General features: G+C 40.9%; 1 protein-coding gene across 1 annotated transcript in view; it reads left to right on the forward strand.

Moving 5' to 3' along the window:
* Positions 1-1285: 1285 nt before the first annotated feature.
* Positions 1286-21376, forward strand: part of fgf22 (fibroblast growth factor 22) — a 29384-nt gene continuing 9293 nt past the window's right edge. Inside the window, exon 1 of the mRNA XM_084922306.1 lies at positions 1286-2404. Coding sequence (XP_084778432.1) covers positions 2029-2404 — 376 coding nt within the window. The 5' untranslated portion in view covers positions 1286-2028. The remainder of the gene's footprint in view (positions 2405-21376) is intronic.

Raw genomic sequence — 21376 nt, forward strand, 5'->3', positions numbered from 1 at the left:
GGGACACTCTCATTACGCATCAAGTGACACCACTGACCAGCCAATCTGTGGCATGCAGTCTGACAACGTTACATTTTAGTACCTGCTCAGATTGCTTTAGAACCTCAACTAGGTACTGAACCAGGTACTGAACTAGGTACTGACCAGGTACTAAAATAGTACCTGGTCAGTACCAGGTACTATGAGCTAATATGAAACCCTGAAAGCTGGGGAAAACTGTGGCGATGCAAAAAGGGCTCAAGTATCTAGCGGCAGTCAAAAAGCCCACAGAGTGTGAAGTGACTGTCCCACTTGTGAACATGAAGCCCTCGGAAACACCTCCAGCACTGGACTAGTGTGGCCTCAGGTCAGTGTGCTAATTGAAACAAGGACCCAAATAAAGAAAAGGAGATGAGTGGCAAAGCTAATTGGTAATTTTTTGTCATCTTGTGTTTTACGCTCTTACGCATACTTTTGAATCGCATTAGTTGTTCCTGGCTGCTGGCTCTATGTTATATTCACCATAAAAAGAAAAGAAAAGAAGAAAGGAAGTGAATCTTTTTACCAAAATGACAAAATTTTCCATAAATTTCAAAACTATTCAAGAGGTTTTTGTTAGTTTTCTTTATACTGTTAAAAATTGTAATAAAATAACGCATTGACTGTGCTCGTTTACCTTGATCTAATCAGGCTTATTGCACAGCCTCTAAAAACAGACAAGTGTGTGAACTCACAAAAAAAGGTGTTCTTCATTTCCATCCTGCTCTGCCAAATTAAATGGTAAAGATCAGAGACGCCGTTCCATTGAAATATTAACAAAGGTGATCAGAAAGACTCTCAGACTTCATCTGGACTAGGTCTACCAACACTCACAACCTGCTCTGTGTTTCTGACTGCTTGATGATTCAAACCAGCAACCGTTAAAAAAAAGGGGAAGTCTCCCTTAATTTGCCCCATGTGCAGAGTGAAAGTGTTAAAAAAGGTTTAACTGGACAGCAATCGAGCTGATTTGACTGTGTTACAAAGTCTCACCGTTCACATCTTGAAAGACAGTTTGAACCTCTCCAGGTGTCTGTAACCACAAAAAGCAGAAAAAATCCTCAAGTTTAAAGGCAAACTACCTTTTTCTCACAGAGCAAAGTTTTCTGTAAGAGATTAAAATGAGGATGGTGTTTGATGTAAGGCTTCTCATTTGTTTGAAATGGTTATGAATGAGTGCAGTGGCCCCATCCCCCCACCCTTCTCCTGGCCCTGCCCAGGATAAAATGCAGGACAACTGAGCCGCTGCCTTCACAGAAGAGAGGACTGACTGACTGCACACAGCAGAGCGTGGCTTCGCTTGCCTCACTGCTTCGCTGCCCTGTGCTCGCAGACTCTGACACACACAGACACACTCTCGCTGCCTCTCTCTGTCACAAACACCTCCCATACTCACTCCCTCTCTTTCTCACTCACTCTTTCTCTCTCAGTATCACATACACACACGCACACACACACACACACTAGAAGTAGTCAACTCTTTCTCTGCCACGGGTCAGCAATTCAGACAGGCAACTTGTTCCTACCCAGCTGGAAACAGCAGAGCATTGCAAGGTGCACGCACACATGCTTAAACTGGCACAGAAACACACTTGTACATTTACACTCACTCATTCAAACACACGTATGTGAATCCTCATAGAGCCCAGGACTTTAATTATGGACCAGTGAAGAAGACTTCAGTCAAAGGAAGAGACGACAAACAAGCAAGGAGCAGCATCAAGGAGGAACTTCAAAAAACTGGATTTGTTAAATTGCGACACTTTGTTAAAGGAGGAGAGAAAAAGAATAAAAAAAACACAACTGAAGATGACAACTGGAGGAACTCTGGCAAAACTGATTCTGTAGGAAGGAAGGCCCGCTTTCAGCCCAAAGTGGAGACTGGCTGTGACATCCAGAGGATTTGCTGTAAGTGCCGCTTCCCTTCCTTCTCTCCCTCCACAGGGACTTCTCCTGATCATCAGCATGCCTACAGCTTGCACAAGGTGCACCTTGGGAGTCTGACCCACCATGTGCAGATGGACGGCGTCCGCAGTTCATTTCTGTCCTGAAGCTGCCCTCAGCACCACCGCTACAACTGCAGCCTCTGCTGGTCCACATTTCCCCCTGCCTAGTGCAGCCTCACTCTGCCTGGCATGCTTCACCGTGCTCTTGGTCACCGCTGGTACTGTCACGGGGGCCTGTCCTCCTCAAGTAGGGCATGAACCCCTTCAGGTGCTCGCAAGCGGAATCAACTGTTCATGGACACTGGAAAGGCACACGCGCAGTTATAATCACTTAGAGGGTGACGTCCGACTTCGGCGACTTTACTCTGCCAACAAGTTCTTCCTCTGCATTGACAAAACCGGCAAGGTGGACGGCACTCGACGTAAAAACTACGCTGACAGTAAGTAAAGTGAGAAAAAGTTGCATATCTGAAATTTGTGTCAGAGGGAGGATGCCCTGTGACGTTTTCAGATTTATTTTTATGGCTGAACTTTCTTATCTGTTCACTTTTACAGCTGTTTATGGGGATATCCCTTAGTCATATCACTGCTGAGCAATTTGTGTTGCGTTGTTTAGAGCAGGGCGGAAGCGTTGCTAGGTAGGAAGGGAATAACCTAGAGATGGTTTAGACCCCTCGTGGGACAGCAGGCACTGAGGAAAGACAAAGTGGTCTTGAAAAAAAAAAGTTTCCCTTTCACTGGGAATTAACCTGTCAAAACTGTGGTGAAAGTGTATCAGTCATACTGAAACACATTTTTCCAACACAGACCAATTTGTAATATTCACAGTTCATCTGCTCTGTTGGTAAATGGTAAATGGACTGGTTCTTATATAGCGCTTTTCTACTCTATCTGAGCACTCAAAGCGCTTTATTGTGATTTTATATGGCTTTCTGTGGGTGTGCATGCAAGTAGGAATTTCATGTAAAATTCTCTAGCAGTGTGGCTTTGCCTGGAAACCCACATTATGTCTGACGAGTTAAACCAGATAAAACTGCAGTATGTCAAATCAACTGGACGGGCATATTCAGACAGATCTGTGTCGTTCAGTTTGTAATCTGTCGGACAATCTATGCTTTGTGGACACTTGAGAAAACCTTGTTCATGCAGTGATGGTTTCTTAACCACCATTACTTGACCAGGTCAGATGAACTGATTCTGGTCATGATGTGACCTTCCTCTCCATTAGTCACTGGCTGACTGACTTATTGGACAGCTCTTAGAGACATTTTTGCCTTTGACTGTAATATTTATGTGTTTGGTTCTTAATGCCTTTTTATACAAGGGGGTGAGTCAGAGTTTTTCCATTCAGCTACTGGGGGAGAACAGCTGCTGCGTCCAGCTAACAAGCCAGTCAGTCTGTTGCCACCATTTCAGTGATCTCCAAGCGGCAGACTGGATGACATTTGTTAACCTGTCGGGATTAGTCACCTGGCAGAACCTTTAAAAGCCACACACACTGGTATAAATTCAAATTGAGATGAATTATTACTGTGTTAAATTTGGACCCGTGGGCATATCCAAGTTGGGACATTATTCTTTCACATTAGTGGTAATAAATGTCAGCTACCATAACAAAATACTACTCCCAAACTTTGCTTGTATTTGACAGTTTGACAGAAGTCATGCCGAAGGACTGAAAGACATTTGGCAAAAAGAAGAAATTGACATTTAAAATGTCTTAAAACAGCAAAATTGATTGTGAAATGTATGCTTTTTTACTTTTTGCCAATTGGGTCATTTACTCTTAGGACGCTGTAGTAGCCATTAATGAAAAAGTACAGTCCCCTTAGATGTAATGTCCTCATACACTTTAGCCATCATCCTCTCATTTCCTTTGGTGGAAAGAACGGTTCTTTCGGCACTCACACAGAATGAGGGTGTGTTCTGCACCCTGAGCTGAGCACCGTGCCAAACCAGCGGTCATGTAGGCTTTGCCTTAGATTTAACAAAATGAACCTTGTGGTCAGCCTGTGGTTGCAACTCACACTGGGACAGATCTGGTTTAAGACCATTTTGAGATCTCCTTTTCTGTTTAAGAGCACTGTTACTCTTGCGGAGACCTTGAAATTAAACTGTAAGTGTCCTGAGCAAGAGAATTTCACTATGCTATAGACTGGAGGCAGAACAAGTAGAAAGTTATACATGGTAAATGACGTAAATCAGGTACTAGACATGAAAGACAATGCATTAGTAATCTTTTTTTAAGATTTCTTATAAATTGAGATATTTTTTTTCCATCTGATTTAAAAATAGTGTAATGTACATGATGAAGCTTGTGGGAATCTACTTGCAAAAACACATAGATCCTTACAGAGACCAATACCGAGAGACCCAGTACTAATTCTGCCTTTAATATACTTGTGTAACCTATAGCGTTTCCTAGTGCTAGTCTTAGCCCCATCCTCCACCTGCTCCGCACTCTGTCCTCTGGTTTGCCCTTACACTCTTGTCGACACAGCTCTGCTGCCCCGACAGCTTTGCCTGCTACACCCAAGCACCGTCCCTCACCTCCGCCTCACCAACCTCAGTTTTTCCAGCCCCAGCTCACAACTCTCAGGTGCAAAAACAGTTGGAATTAGTCAACAGACTCTCTGCTAATTGAGGCTGGAAAATATTGTATCAATCCCAGTGGAGTAGCGGCATGGAACAGCTGAGGGAAGGGGCAAGTGGGAGACATGCTAACTTAAAGGGCTCGAGGATTTAAAGGATGAGACAGCTGGACGGGGCTGAAGGGAGATAAAGAATACAAAACACGTATGTGGCAAATAAACCTGTTTTTATTTTACAGTCTTCAGTTTTAATTCATGATGAATGACTTATGAGTGTGACATAAAGAGCCTAAAGTCAATTATTACGTCATTAAAACAGCCTTGTAGTTGAAGGACAGTTTTAATTCTCTTTTTGTACGACTATGTAGAAGCAGACTAAACAGCCTGAATGTATATCAGTTATGAGCCCCCCCCCCCAAAAAAAAAAAAAAAAAAATGAAAAAGAATTCTTTCATGTGAGTATGAATGTGGAAATACACAGAAAAATCACACTAAAACAAAAACAGCAGACTCCATCCACAAAATTTCCTCAAGTTTTTTTTTTCAGTCAGGGAAGTTATAAATTATCGGCTATATTTGTTAATCAAACTAGAGACAAATCAAGATAAATTATCTTGCTCTGATCTGAGTACATCATGTCAACCTACACGCTCCAATTATAGTTCCAGATATAATAAAAAAAGATTCTAAGTGTTACTAAAAATAACTTGTTGAAACAGCCGCACGAAGAGTCAAAGTGCAGTCCTTTGAGAGACCAGAAGGGAGGGTGACAACATGTTTTTCTTTTGAACTATGGTAAAGCAGAAAATGATCTAGAGGGAAAAACACACCCAAGTGTTTACAAAAGCTTCAGAGGCAGGTACACATCATATCCTGTCATGGGCTACCGATCGTAGCCTGCTAATTAGACTGTCCTGAAGCACAACAGCTGCGCAGACACACCCGGCAACTGGTTTGTGATCAATTACAATAGTTATAGGCGCCTAGTGTAGAAGAGTATTAATACAGCATATGTAATTATTAAAGTCCAGTTTAATTAACAAATGAAGGCTACTTGTAATTGTAATTGTCAAGTCTGTGATCTATTTTACAAAATCTTTTTTGGCAAGCCACCCTGTGTATATTTTATTGCATGTTTTAATTTTTTCCTCATATTTTAAATAGATGGACTAAATGTGTGTGGCTACAATCATCAAACACTTGGTCAGCCTCCAGTAGCATCAGCCAGTTCATAAAGTGACACCGCTACAACTGCAAAAAGTCACTGTGGCCAGACTAGCTTAATTTTGCCTCTATAGCCTCTCAGCTCTCGCAGCCGGGGCGTGATGTATTTACTAAATTTCCCTTGGTGTGCAACATGTTACTGTTTGATGTGAAAATTTTCCAAGTTCATGGGTGTATTTGACTTGGAGCAAAACCATGGGGTGAAAACCTTCCACCCAACTGAAATATGTTGTGGAAATTATTAAAAGTTTTCATACACAGGGGAAACTGTCACTCACAAAAGAGAGACTGACTTGAATTTTAAAATCATAAAAGGACAAGACAAGTGTGGCGGACAGTCTTGCAAAGACAATATATTTGGTTTTTTTTGTTTTTTTAAGATGGACAGTGTCAAAAAAGGATGTGGAGTAGGAGCAAAAAATTTAAATCTTTATTTTTTAGCTGTAAAACTCAATTTATTGCATTTTACAGAGAAGTAGTTTGTGAAACAACATTTGTTTTTATTTTCATTGTCATGCACGTCTTAGCACAGATATTTTCACATACACAAATTTTAATTGTTTAAGTCTCACTTGTATATAGTCATGTGCTATACTGCTACTCATTTGTGTGACATACTAAAGCCCTAGTTGACTACGCATGCATAGCGCTTTAAAGCAATGGCAAAACAAAGCATCAGGCAATACCAATGTTCATCATCGACCCACGTTTTACTTTGGGGACAATGTCACTAAACAACAGATTTTACAAAATGTCTGTTCTGTGCTGTCTGCCATTTTAAAGGTGGAAAGAGGGTTATTCTACCCTGGCCTTTTTTTTAACCTCACCATGACTCACCATTAATTCTGCTATAGCTCAGACGGGGATGTGTGACTGGATCAACAGCACCAAGGCTGGAGGGGCCAAAGGGGGAAGCACCTGGCTGAAGGAAGTACTTTGGTGTTTTGAATTGGAAGAATACACATGTTAATGAGGCTAGGAGAAGGGCTGGGGCGTGCTCTGCTTAGTATTGAGGTGGAAATTAAAGGCTAGAAGAGTGCTGGAGCGCTTCCCGTTGCTCATTAGGCATTAAGGTTTCCTCTGGGTTGTCTCAACTGAGAAGGGATTCGTGGACATTTTGGATGCCAATAGGAGGGTAAAATCCCACGAATCATGCATTAACCCCCCAGTCTTCACTGTAAAGGCACGGCCACAGCTTGTCTGAGAAAAAAAAATGAAATCAGTACTTAAATTGTGGTTTGTGTTATTAAGAGACAAAAAAAAAAACCCACATAAAACATCACAGATACACGTTTATGTTTAACAGGCATGTTAAAATCCTTCATACAAATTTACAGACTATCACTGTCCTGGGAACATTGGAGGACAAGAGTGTCAGTGTCAGGCTAATTAGCAGAGCATCCCTGGTTTCTGCCACATGGGTTTGATGTCTTGAATGGGCCCTAGAAATGTAGCAATTAGTAGCTAACAACCTTTAGTAGTCTGGCTCCAGCTCCTCTCTGGGGTTTACGGGGTTCATCAGCAGGTTTATAGAGTCTGACTTTGGCACTGACAACCGAGTCCTTTATAACATCGCACAGCTATGGACATCCTGTGGGTGTGAAGGTAACACAAAAGGGAAGACTTCACAGTTCCAGCAACCAACAGCTTGAACCTTGACACCATTGACTGAAGATGTGCTCCTTAAGTCTGTAAAAAGCAGAGAATGACTTGATAGCAAGATAGAAATACATCAATATCCAAATGGTTTTACCAGAAAAGTATTAAGGTGCATAGTAGACCAAGACTACCTATTCTATAAATATTAATTGGGCCATGGAGGATGAGTAGTTTTTGCATTACTTTTCATCCGCTTCGCATGAGGAGACTTGTTGCTTTCCAAAAGCTACACTATGATTTAGGTGCTTTAAACATCAGTGTAACGAGCAACAATTATTGCCAGTAGAGCAACGCAAATCTGAACATGTTCACAGCCAAGCTCTTCATTTTTAGAGTGAAAAATATGGCCTTTTCCTCAATGTGAGCACATTAGTGCTCTTATTACAGTAAGAGCTTTTTGTGGAAGGTGTAAAACATATTAATTAAATCAGCTGGGAACAGACGACTAGCTAGCCTTACTCATGCAGGACCACATGTTTGAAATCATTCACCAAAGGAAATATTCATGAAGGAGCAGCTGCCACTTACATCTCGAATCGTACACATGCACACACACGTGCACTGACGTAATCAGCCCACTGAGACAGAGGAAAGCGGTCTTGCTTCAACCTTAGATAGACCAAGACATTTTGACCCTTCCAATAAAGCCTCTCACCTCGCCGCTTGAACTGAGCCAGACATCATGTCTTGGACGGCGTTTAACCACTGGCCCAGGAATAAAGAAGCTGAAAGAGAACCCCTGCTGTAGATGGGGGAAAAAAACAACAACTTGGCATCCCTAAATACAGTCATGGCTGACTGGCTACAGCTACAAGAGTTTAAAGGTGTTTGAATTTAACCTAAAATCACTGGAAAAATTGCACTAGGAATGCAATGCACCTGTTACCCTTAAAGCACATATGCCTCTCTGTAAAGTTTTATCATAAGAGAGAGCAATAGGAGGCTATAAAACCAGAGGCTATTCTCTGAGGTGACTTTCAGGTGAATCTGGGGCTTCTCTACCATATAAGTTACAAGAACACGTGGAAGCTCTAGCGCGTGCAGATTTTAATCTCTCTCACAAACATAAACAGATCAACCAAAGCCTGCCTATCAGCCTGTGTGGCAAAATATTGACATGCTGTTAGGCAATTAAGTCATAACGTGTGTGATTTTGTGTACGACTGCAGAATGAAAATCACACACCTTGCGTCTACTACGGGCTAATCGCAGTTACATCAGTGCTAAAAGTTATTAGAAAGTCAACATTAATAATTCAACATTCTTTATCATGATGTTGTGTCATGTTTTCTGGGCAATTTAAGATTATGTTAAGAAACATCATGCCTGACTAAAAGTCTACAGTCAGGCAAAGAACTCTTAAAAATTTAATGCTCATTTAAATAAAATTGAACTGTTAAAACTGGCTTTGGATGGTGAATGTTAAGGGGATTACCAAATTTGGAACCAAATGTAGAAATGCATATCATATATCTTGCAGCTGGATTGGACCTTAAAGGAGAAAAATCTATAAAATCAAAAAGGTTTTACTGCATTTTAACGATATTTGGTTCAAAATAATGCAATAATATGTAAGATATATTCAAAAAACTGAGGCAAAAAGGTTACCTTAGGGCTATTTTCACCATACTTACAATATACTTACAATACAGCACATATTGAGGCAGTTGTTGTTGTTATTTGGCCCAAATAAAACTGAATTGAACTGAATTAGATTCAACTAGCTGGACTGAATAATTGTGTTCTAAGTTTGTTTCCTGAAAGTAGTAGCAGGATAATTAATGCAAATGTGAGAGACTAAAAACAGCAACTCTGGTTCAGTCTGTGCATTCCAACATCCTGAGACCATGCAGAGTCTTGTCTGAACTGCATTACAAACAACCCATACCTGCTTTTTATCTCTGAGGCCATTTCACTAAATGAACATGGGCAGGATGTGAATATCATGTCAGCTCCTTGAATGTGCGTGTACGTTCCCAACGCATGTGCCTGTGTTTATACGTGTGCCACTGCAGGAGCATGAAGTGGACCCTAAGCTGAAAAAGATGTGCGTTTCCGTTCCCTAATGGTTAATATGAACCAGACCTTACCTTGTACTCAGTTCAGACGCATGCATGTTTGTGTGTTTGCATGCACACTGACATGTGCGAGCTTGCGTGCACGTGGGTGTTTTTCTCATCTGAAAGGCCACGTTCCTCATTAGAACACAGAAGGTGGTACAAAGCATTGCAGTGCTATAGCTGAAACAGCATAGTCAACATCATGCATCACACCGCTTTTCTATAGCTCTTGGATCTTTGCACCATCGTTCTTCTTGCCTTGTTATTTTGGACCTACTTTTAAAAAACAGGGACGAATGGGCTGAATTTTCAGAGCTCAATGTTTTTTATTTTTTTGTTCTGCAGTTGTCCAAAGCTGAGCAAAGAGAAAAAATATCCATATGCATGTGAAACTCAATACATATGAATGTCAGTCTGTACATATCGACAAAAGCATACTTTCACTATTCTTTTTTTGACTGCCAGCCTTTCCTACCTGTCACCGTCTCTCTCCAGCTGTATCCATTTCCACCTTTCCTCCCCTGCAACGGATAGGATTGAGGTCAGGGCCCTTTGGCCAGTGGAGCAAGTGACAGCTCTGACAGGTTGCCTGATTTCACTCTTGTGCCTTTTGTCACCTCCTGTATGCCCATCTCATTTTAATAATGTAAATATGGGGCAAGCTCAGGCCACAGAGAATATTCTGTGTCCTGGTGCTCAGTCACTGGAAACTCACCGCACACCTGAATTGCATATGCACATACCTAAAACTGGCAGTACTCTCCAAACTAAATCAGGTTTCTTTATTTTTTAGCCTACTACTGAACAAATACACTGGACTGGAAAACTGCAAAAACTATGTGGGATTTAAATGACAATTATTTAAAAATAATACTGATAATATATAATAGTACTGCCATATACACATGCCAACCAACGATGTATCACCATTCACGTTATCTTGGATTGATTGTTGAGATTAAAAAGGTCTCTCGGTTTTAAACTTTGTAAGTACTGTTATCATTTTATTAGACTTGCTGCAGCAGAGGACAAGACATTTGTTTCTGTTGTTAGTATGTGTTAAGCACCAAAAACATGCACTGGCCACTGTCCAGCGTTCAGTGGACCTGTTTAATCTCCCACTTTGCTTTTCTTTTAACATTAATGATCAAGTTTCTGGTCCATCCTGAGATGCTATTTTTGAAATTAGGAAGGCTTGCTTGATGGAGATTATTACTGTATTCAGTTGCACATTCAGGGTGCACAGTTCTTCTCATGGCCAGATGTGTATAAGTAGCCAAGTGTCCCCCCTTTATGAAGTATTGTGCATTCACAATGAAAAATACTTTAAAAAAATTCAGGATGTTTGTTTGGTTTTTATACTTTAATTAATTTCTAAGCTTCAAAAATGAAGAAATATACAGAAAAGGTCTTCTAATTGTATTTATTTCCTAGATTTTGAATTGAAGTTGGGAAATTTGTTGTTACTGACTCCAACCTGGCATTAATATCGAATGCATGCATTTTTTGAATAAGTTTAAGCAATTAAGCTGCATTTATCATACCTGCCTGCACACACATTTATAGCTCAGGGTTTTTATTTATTTTGTTGAAGAAACTTTTTCACTCAAATTCAAAGGTTAAATCTAGTTGAAAGTGACTGCAGCTGCTTGGTTGGTTCCACTATCAGTGATCTTTATATATCTTTTTTCGCCAGAGCATCCTAAAGATGAGGGTAGAAACCAGCAAAAACAATGTCTTTCCCTGAGTATGCTTACACCCACTGAATCCAATCTGAACAACCAACCATATAAGACACAGATGCAATTCACCTGCTTAGTGTTATTTTTTAAGTAGCACGGTAGATGACCTCAGTTTAACATGGATCCCGCCATCCCTGCTGCCCTCCTGGGGTATCTTAAAGTTCAGGAAAATTCAGAAGCTGTGAGTCACAAACCTCTGGCAGATCAGCTCATAACTATCTGTGAAGCCTTTGATAGTCTGCCGTCCGCTTGTTACGGATGTGATGCATGATTTGGAGGCAGTTTGCTCTCCCTGGTCTCCCTCCCTGATTAAAGAGAATGCCTCCTGGTCGGAGATTACAGCCACTTGGTACCACACAGGCACAGACGAACAGGAGTGGTGCACACTGTGGGCTTCGTTAACCTTTTTCACCTCTCCAATCCCTCAGTTTGACTACAGCAGGCCTCCACCCCCACTAACCTAAACCTTCCAGTCGTCCTCTAGTATACCCTCTTCTGGCTAGCTTGCCTCCCCATCTGCTCTTATAAATTTAGGGTTTGGTAGGGTCTGATTCGGCATCCTGGGGGTCCCTAATGAACTGATTGAAGTTCCATTACATACAATCAAAGCTTTGCTTGGCCAAGGAAGCTTGTGTTCAGTGATATAACAACCATGGATGACATGCTGACAGAACCTCTAGACACACTAATGACTCGGAAGTGTGTGGTAAAGAAGAGCCCAGTGTTTTATTAAGAGTAGAAGCAATGTTTATGAGGAGTGAAATTGTTCACATGCACACACATACAGCTGCCTCCCCTGACACACGCACAACGTATCCAGATGTGGATGGTGAGTTTGGAGTATTGGGTCAGTCTGTCTGGGGATAAATCAGACAGGCTAATCTGTCCTGTGAGGGGATGGAGGGTAATTGGTCACATTTGACCCCCCAACCTTGCGGACTGTGGGAACGCAGGCTTTATCTACCAGCGGTAATTGGCTAATGAAACACTTCCGCAGCTCTTCCACTAGATTGTCATCCACCGGTTGGGATAGGGTGAGGCATATGTGTGTATGTGTATGTGAGTGTGGCCGGCAAAAGAGGCCAAAAGGCATGTATGTGTGGGTGAGAGTGTGTGTCTGTGTGTAGTCTAGAGAAAATGGCAGGATGCGGAACTCCCTTTGGCCATCTCTACAACTTTATCAACAGAATCAGTCTCACGACGCCTGCAGCATACTGATACATTGACAGACCACACATTAATGGTTGCGTGGTTGCCATTACAAGTTAAATTTAGTTTTCAAGTGGAAATAGTTAATGTTATTCAAATTCAATTTCAACTGATGCCAGGTCTTTTTGTAATGCACATACCAATTTGTGTTTGCAGCATTCAGGTTATATCCTTTCTACCACGGTAGATAAGGTGAGTATCAACTAACCCACCGTGGTTCAAGTCATGTAGATTTTACGTTTTGTAGTCATTTTGTGTGATCATTTATCTGGGCAAACTCATGCCCACATCAATTTAAAGATGGGAAACTCAACAGGGAGAGAGTGAGATGTGGGGGTAGAGGGTACTAAGAAAAAAAGGCTAAAGTTACGGTCGTGAGACAATGTCTCTGAGGTCCCATCAAGTGAGCCATTCATAGATGCAGGTCTACCAGTTTGTGGAGCCAAGGAGACACTCCGATAGAGTGGGGCCCAGGGTGGCCTTGTCTTTTTGTCCCAAGCTGACCCCTGCACTCCTGCTTGGCCTCTACGCCCCTCACCTGGCCTGTCCCAGCGCACTGGTAAGAAGATACCTGTAATTTGCTCTAATGGCCTTTGAAAGACCTGACTAGGCTAATCCCTGGAGTACTTCTCCTAGCACAACCGTATGAAAAGGTGGGGGTAACTGGGCCGAGTGTGAGTCCTGAAAGAGGACCGGTCTCTGGATTGTGTGTGAGAGAATGTCACCCCTTGCGGCCGGGGCTGGGGCAGAGGGAGTGTGGGAGTCAGCTTTCAGCAGATCACCACCATGCGGCTTGTTCACAGGCTCCGAAAACCTGCGCACTGGCTTGCACAGAGGTAGATCGGCTCGGCTTTACACCTCCCTCAGTAGCCAGTGTGACAGGGAGGTAGAGTGGCCTGAAAACCTGCCTGGACACAACAACGTCAGGTTATACACAACTTTGAAAGACTGCACTTCAAATCATTTTGGAATTTTCTCTGTAACCTGCTCTAATGTTTGTCGTCGTGGATGAAATCAGCAAAATTAGCAATATACACAAACTGATTCACTTATTGCTGCAGGGCTGTGAAAAGCTAAGAAAAAAGCAATAACAATAATAATAATGATAATAAGAATAATAAGAATAGAAGTTCAATTCAATTCAATTTTATTTATATGGCGCCAAATCGCAACAACAATCGCCTCAAGGCGCTTTATATTGCACAGTAGATCGTACAATAATAGATACAGAGAAAAACCCAACAATCACATGACCCCCTATGAGCAAGCACTTTGGTGACAGTGGGAAGGAAAAACTCCCTTTTAACAGGAAGAAACCTCTGGCAGAACCAGGCTCAGGGAGGGGCGGCCATCTGCTGCGACCGGTTGGGGTGAGACAAGGAAGAGAGGATGAAAGACATGCTGTGGAAGAGAGACAGAGATTAATAACAAGTGTGATTCAATGCAGAGAGGTCTGTTAACACACAGTGAGTGAGAAAGGTGACTGGAAAAGAAAAAACTCAATGCATCATGGGAATCCCCCGGCAGCCTACGTCTATTGCAGCATAACTAAGGGAGGATTCAGGGTTACCTGGTCCAGCCCTAACTATATGCTTTAGCAAAAAGGAAAGTTTGAAGCCTAATCTTAAAAGTAGAGATCGTGCACGTCTCCTGAATCCAAACTGGAAGCTGGTTCCACAGAAGAGGGGCCTGAAAACTGAAGGCTCTCCCTCCCATTCTACTTTTAAATACTCTAGGAACAACAAGTAAGCCTGCAGAGTGAGAGCGAAGTGCTCTAATAGGGTGATATGGTACTACAAGGTCATTAAGATAAGATGGGGCCTGATTATTTAAGACCTTGTATGTGAGGAGCAGGATTTTGAATTCAATTCTGGATTTAACAGGAAGCCAATGAAGGGAAGACAAAACAGGAGAAATATGCTCCCTCTTTCTAGTCCCTGTCAGTACTCTTGCTGCAGCATTTTGTTAACTGAAGGCTTTTCAGGGAGGTTTTAGGACATCCTGATAATAATGAATTGCAGTCATCCAGCCTGAAAGTAATAATGCATGAACTAGTTTTTCAGCGTCACTCTGAGACAGGATATTTCTAACTTTAGAGATGTTGCGCAAATGGAAGAAAGCAGTCTTACATATTTGTTTAATATGTGCGTTGAAGGACATGTCCTGGTCAAAAATGACTCCAAGGTTCCTCACAGTGTTACTGGAGGCCAAGGTAATGCCATCCAGAGTAAGAATCTGGTTAAATACCATATTTCTAAGATTTTCAGGGCCGAGTAAAATAACCTCAGTTTGATCTGAATTAAGAAGCAGAAAGTTAGCGGCCATCCAGGTCTTTATGTCTTTAAGACATTCCTGCAGTTTAACTAATTGGTGTGTGTTATCTGGCTTCATGGACAGATAGAGCTGGGTGTCATCAGCATAGCAGTGAAAATGTATGTCTTCTAATGATACTGTCTAAGGGAAGCATGTATAGTGTAAACAGAATTGGTCCTAGCACTGAACCCTGTGGAACTCCATAATTAACCTCAGTGTGTGAAGAGGACTCTACATTTACATGTACAAATTGGAGTCTATTAGATAGATATGATACAAACCACTGCAGTGCAGTACCTGTAATACCTACAGCATGTTCTAATCGCTCTAATAGGATATTATGGTCGACAGTATCGAACGCTGCACTGAGGTCTAGCAGGACAAGCACAGAGATGAGTCCACTGTCAGAGGCCATAAGAAGATCATTTGTAACCTTCACTAAAGCTGTTTCTGTGCTGTGATGAGCTCTGAAACCTGACTGAAACTCTTCAAATAAACCATTCCTCTGCAGATGATCTGTTAGCTGTTTGACAACTACTCTTTCAAGGATTTTTGATATAAAAGGAAGATTGGAGATTGGCCTATAATTAGCTAAGACTGCTGGGTCTGGAGATGGCTTTTTTAGTAAAGGTTTAACTACAGCCAGCTTGAAGGCCTGTGGTACATAGCCGATTATTAGAGATAGGTTGATCAAATTTAAGATTGAAGCATTAATTAATGGCAGGACTTCTTTGACCAGTTTTGTAGGAATGGGGTCTAAAAGACATGTTGATGGTTTGGAGGAAGTAATTATTGAAGTCAACTGAGAAAGATCAATTGGAGAAAAAGAGTCTAAATGAACATCAATGGTACTGAAAGTAGCTGTAGATAATGTTACATCTGTGGGATGGTTATTGGTAATTTTTTCTCTAATGATTAAAATTTTATTTGTGAAGTTCATGAAGTCATTACTAGTTAACATTAAAGGCATGGTTGGCTCAACAGTGCTGATCCATTTAAACTAACATAATCATCCAGCTGCAACCAGGTTTCTGTAAGGCAAAGTAAATCGATTTGTTGATCAATTATTAAGTCATGTACTAACAGAGACTTGGAGGAGGGAGACCTAATATTTAATAATCCACATTTCACTGTTTTACTCTTTAGTTCAGATGTGGATACTGTATTGTTCTTAGCAGTAGTAGAAAAATCACGGCTGAAAATAAGATCCAGGCACTGAATATGGACTGAAATTTTTTTTAAAAGACAGAATCTTATCAGTCTCATCTTAACCCTCATCTCTCCTGAGAGTTTAATGGAATGTGGGAAAGCAAGTGATACATGGGCAGGGAAGAGCAACCCTCTGCAAGTCTTTTCTCTCCTTTCTTCCTGTTCTTTCTATCCATCGTCCTTTTTCTTTCTTTTGACAGGATGGGCCACATACAAGGGAATGTATTTGGACAGAAAGCACACATGCAAACCAGTTTCGCTGTGTCCTACTTCCCTGAGTTAGTGGCCTTTGTATACAGTTATATTTAAATGACAGCACACATGCATACGTGTGTGCTGAGTAATTAAGAAACTGACAGCATGTTTACATCTGCAGAAGTTCAAGTGCGTAAGAAAAAGGGTGCAAATGTAACCCTGTTTCTTATTTCCTTTGCTGTTATCTTAGTTGTGTATTTTTTTCAATTTGGTTTGATCAAAGCCTTCATGACTTCATCTGACTGAATTCAAAGCTAAACTAAGCAAGAGAAACACTGTTCAGGCTTCCAGACAGTCTGAGCTCATTCAAGGAACAGAATCAGATCTCAGGCCAAGGTTTTCAGCATACTGGATGCGCTTCTTTGACTAACATGTGGTGGATGATATGACTGAGGGTTGGCTAATTCATCTACTCAGTATGTTAGAGATTTTTTTAGGGTTTTTATTTACTTTCTAGCCCCTGTGGGGGGGGGGGGGGGGACACTAAAAACCTACAAACTCAGTGTTTGTGTGTCACAGCCTTTCATGTTTACTGTGCGTGCGAATAGCCCAACCCCACTCGGCTTAGCTCAGGGCAGACATATCTTATAGCTGCCGGTAAAAGGATGAAATAAATCATCCCAGCCCTGTAAGAGTTAATAGGTATGATGCATGTCCGGAGACCCATTGCAAAGGGGCCAGCAAGGAGGGAGAGGAAGACCTAGCCAGGGAAATAACTAGAATGAAACAGCAAAACCACAAAGGACAGTGAAAATCAGGCTGACTATTTAAAGACATTGAGAAAAGGGAAGGTACAGTTTGTAGAAAGGTGTGACAGTGATACTTTCATATACAACACACACAATATCCATAAATCCTGAAACAGCAGTCTCAGAGAGGCAGCTCCTTTTAAAGAGACTGTAAATTTTATATTGCTGTCCAGAACTGGTTGGTCTATTAAGCCACAGCGGGATTGCATCATTTGTATTTTAAACCTGATCACCCTCATTCAAACAAAAATAAATGTCACCATGATGAAACATAGTCAACACTGACTCAACTAAAGGTGTGTATGTATTAATGAAAATGAATATAAAGTTCCACTGGATTAAATGCCCCCAGAAATGAGGTCAGCTGACTTCCTAAATATACAGAATGACCACATTTTCCATCGCTGGGAGTTTTTTCTTGCCTTATGGCATGGCTGTAAGATGACAGCGCTAGGATTGTGAAAAAACGCTTCAAATGGATTGGCCAGCACAGATTCCAGACTTTAATATCACTGAGAATATGGGATGTGCTGGAGAAGAGGTTAGTGGTCTGACTATCCAGGTCATCATTACATGGATGTTGCATGAGCCAATTGAAATAATCATAGCATAGCATTAGACTGTGAGGCTTTTTTTGGGAGGGGCATTGTAATAAGAATAAGAATAATAGTACCCATTATAGTAGTTAAAAACATGAGATTATGATGTTACTTAAAGCAGGAGATAGCAATTATTATGGCATATAACTCACAGAACTATGACCAAGAGTGCTACAGGAGTTTCAGACAATACATCAATGACATTACAATGTTAATTACCGCATATTTTTCCTTGGATATCTGTTGATAATGTTTGGATTTCAGGAGTTTTGAACATAAAGCAACTGTGAAATACACACATGAACATTTATCTTTTTCTTTTTGCTCTTTTGTTTCTCCTTGGAGGAATCGTTTGTTTAAAGTTTCACTGGATTTCATACAAATCTGTGTTGTTGCCATTTGGTGGCAAAAAATACACTGAATCAAAGTTGTGTGATGGGCAGATGATGAATAATTAAACCTCATAAACTCACATGAAGCTGATGAAAGCTTTGTAAGCTCTTTATTTAAATGTAAATATTGTTAGTAATTCACTTCACATCATATTAAAGCATTGTTTATGGCCACTTTAACATTATTACTACTGGCTTACGCTATAATTGATCCACAATATAATTCCATTACTTTTAAAAAATACAGTCTATTGTGTACAAAGAAGCGCATAGCTGATTGTGTTTACTTCACTTTGGAGATAACTGTAATACTCGTCATCCTGAGGAGGACCGGGTTAAGTGGCTTAGTGCAGCGCACTGGACAAAGAAAGCAAACTGGTTGTCCTTGAGAATGCACTCAAGAAATAGGCATGTTAATCCATGAGCATGTGATTAATATTGGAAACCAAGAAGAAAAAAAACCTTTTGCCACATGAAAACAAGGACTACCTTGGAATGGAAGACAATCCGGCAACTGAGAAACGTGATGAAATTGTCCCAATTCCACAATTTGGTTGATAAAGTAAAATTCACTGGAAGAAACCTTAAGTCACAGTTCATGTTTAATATATTTGGCTTAGTGTGCTTGAACGCAGGTTTTCAGCTTGTGCTTCACCCCCATCTAGAGACCCCAGAGTCTCGGTCTGCAGGCTGAAATAGACGTAAATGACTAAGCGAATGTCAAGTCAACCTTCAAAGTTATGTGGTTATTCAGAGAAATTAGCTTAACTAAACCATACCCTAGACATAACATACTGATAATCTGAAGTCTCCTTTGAAAGGGATTGGTATACATATTCATATTGCAAACCATTTAAAACCAACTGCTCACAATAAATATTTTTTTCTCTTATCTCTGCAGCCCTGTCAAAATCTACAAATAAAATAGAAGATCAGCTATCATATTAGCTTCTCATTGCAATGAGATCATCACTGCACTAGTATCACTTGTGTTCCAGCAGTGATATCAGACTTCTAATATATGAGCCTTATAAATAGACTGTCCTTCCCCTACCGATCAATACGATCGATAGGAAGCGTTTAAATTTCAGAAGCTAGCAAGCTATTGTTTGCCCCTTTACTATTTGATTACACTGCTTTAGCAATGCTATTTGGTCATATAATCAGTCATTGCATATAATTATTGGGGTTGTCTTGTCAAGATATCAGCTTTGACCTCTGGTCTATTATTTCCCATTACTTATTAAATGAATGAGAAATATGGAATTGTGGCCTGAGTTTGTTTGGTTTCCTTCAGATTGCAGGTAATGTTGGCCCAAAGTGCATTAGATTTCAGGTTAAACTGTTCCCTTTATTTATACAGTTAAAAGAGCTAACATGCAGAGAAGAGAAAGTTTCCCATCTGAACCATGAGCTATGAACCATGCATGTTTTCTCATGCACCATTACCATTGGAATAATCACAAGTCTGCGCTAATTACAGCTTTTTCAGGAAGATGACATATAAACCAATCCGATGGTTTGTAGCACAATTATATGACTTTGTTTGTTAAATTTAAGCCACCTTATCAGAACTGTTATCACCAACACACATTTTGCGTGTCTTTTGTCTTTTTCTTGACATAACGAACTCCACAAAACGAGATAAAGATGCATACTTTGGAACAGGATATTCCTGTTAGCATTCATGGTGTCATGCTCAGTTGACTACATGAAAAGTGATTAAGTGAAGAATGAATAAAAAGGCCTCAAAAGAGCAGTTCATATTAATAGAATGGCTTTATCCAGCTATTTTTGAAACTCAAATTGTGTCTAATTTGAGTTTCAAAAATAGCTGGATAAAGCCATCAAAGAGGCATTCTGGATTTACTATAAACGAAAGGTTTGATTTTGTTCCACGCATAATAAATGTGCAAATTTCACCCTAAGTTATTTGTGTTTATTTACATTTTTCTTTCATCTTTTTTTCCAATGGTGTCCAAAAACCCAAAGTTACTTAAAATTGCTGGAGCATATTTGTATTTTGGCAGGTGCATGTTAAATATTTAAATCTGGGATTAGCCAAGCAAAACTTTGCTTACCGAGAAGACCCTCCAAATTATTTACTGTACATTCAGGCCTCAACGTGCAAGTTTCCATATCACTGCACCTGTCAAGGCCTCCACTAGAAAGCTGGTTCTCATGGTAATCTCTCAAGGTGTTTAAAGGAATAGTGAGTGATGTAGCCTTTGTCTGTGCCGATACACACAGACGGCTGCTTTGCCCAGTACCAGACCCTTTGAGGGGGTCATGGCAGATCAAAGGTGCTGGTCACAGCCATTAGGCCTGGCAGCCCGAACCCGACATGAAAAGCTTGTTTTGAAAAGAAGGGCAGAAGGAAAAAAACAACAGGGCCCTCTTCGTTTAAAAAGCAAGCAAACTGTGAAATAATTGAAAAGGTATGTCAATCAAGACCAGGAGCACAGCGGGAACTCCAAGATTCCCAGGCTCTGCTCTGGTCGAGCACTGAGCCATGGAGGGCGGCTCAAGGGGGCAACCCAAGAAATTAAAGACCTGGGAAAAGGAACAAAAAGAAGACAGGAGGAAAGGAGTAGAAAAATATCTTTTTTTGCTCCGTCTTTCACTCTTTTCTACTCTAAATTTGTGATGGAAGGAACTATTTTGCCACAGTTTGCATAGCCCTATTCAAAATGCTCGGCCATTAATAAGATCTTGTCTAGCTCTTCACCTCTCAGGTGAGTAACAAAGACTTGTAGGGGAGTAGGGTGGAGGGGCTCAGGAGGCTTCTGCCCCCACCACCATCTCATAACCAGCACCTTCATCCTGTACTCCCTCCTTCCTCTTCCCCCATACCATGAGTCTGACAAAAGGGAACCCTGTGAGTGTCTCTCTCTTTCCTTTCTGCTTTTTTTCCAAGGTCAGAGAAGGCTTGAATGATCTGACGATGGGCTAACGTCCAAAAAATGGGGGACGGAAAGAAAAGAAAGAGTAAAAAGAGACTGAGTTAAAGACTTTTTCTATGCTTTAAAAAAAAACCCATGGAGAAGAAGTAAATGGCAAGTCCACAGTTGACTAGACATGTATAGTGCAGGATTTGCTTGTAATGGCAGCTTGAGCTTATTGACAGTCCCAGCCAAAACATGTCAAAGGTTAAGAGATCGTGCCAGTTGCAAGTGGGAAGCCAAAAGTGCCTTTTTCATGAGCTCAATGGGGCCATCAGTTGATACTTGTTTAGCAGAACGAGGCGAAGAAGTGACCTTCAGTTTCCAGTGCAACTCACTGACAAAGAGTTAATTTGTCTTCATTGTGTTTCTCCCTCTTCCATCAAACTGGGATTTTGTTCAACATTTGAAGCAGATTTTTGAATAAGAAATTACTCACAACTATATATATTTATATATCATTATCTC

Source organism: Perissodus microlepis, chromosome 23 (genome assembly GCF_051167445.1).
Source record: "Perissodus microlepis isolate ML-2025 ecotype Zambia chromosome 23, ASM5116744v1, whole genome shotgun sequence".
Classification (NCBI taxonomy): Eukaryota; Metazoa; Chordata; class Actinopteri; order Cichliformes; family Cichlidae; genus Perissodus; species Perissodus microlepis.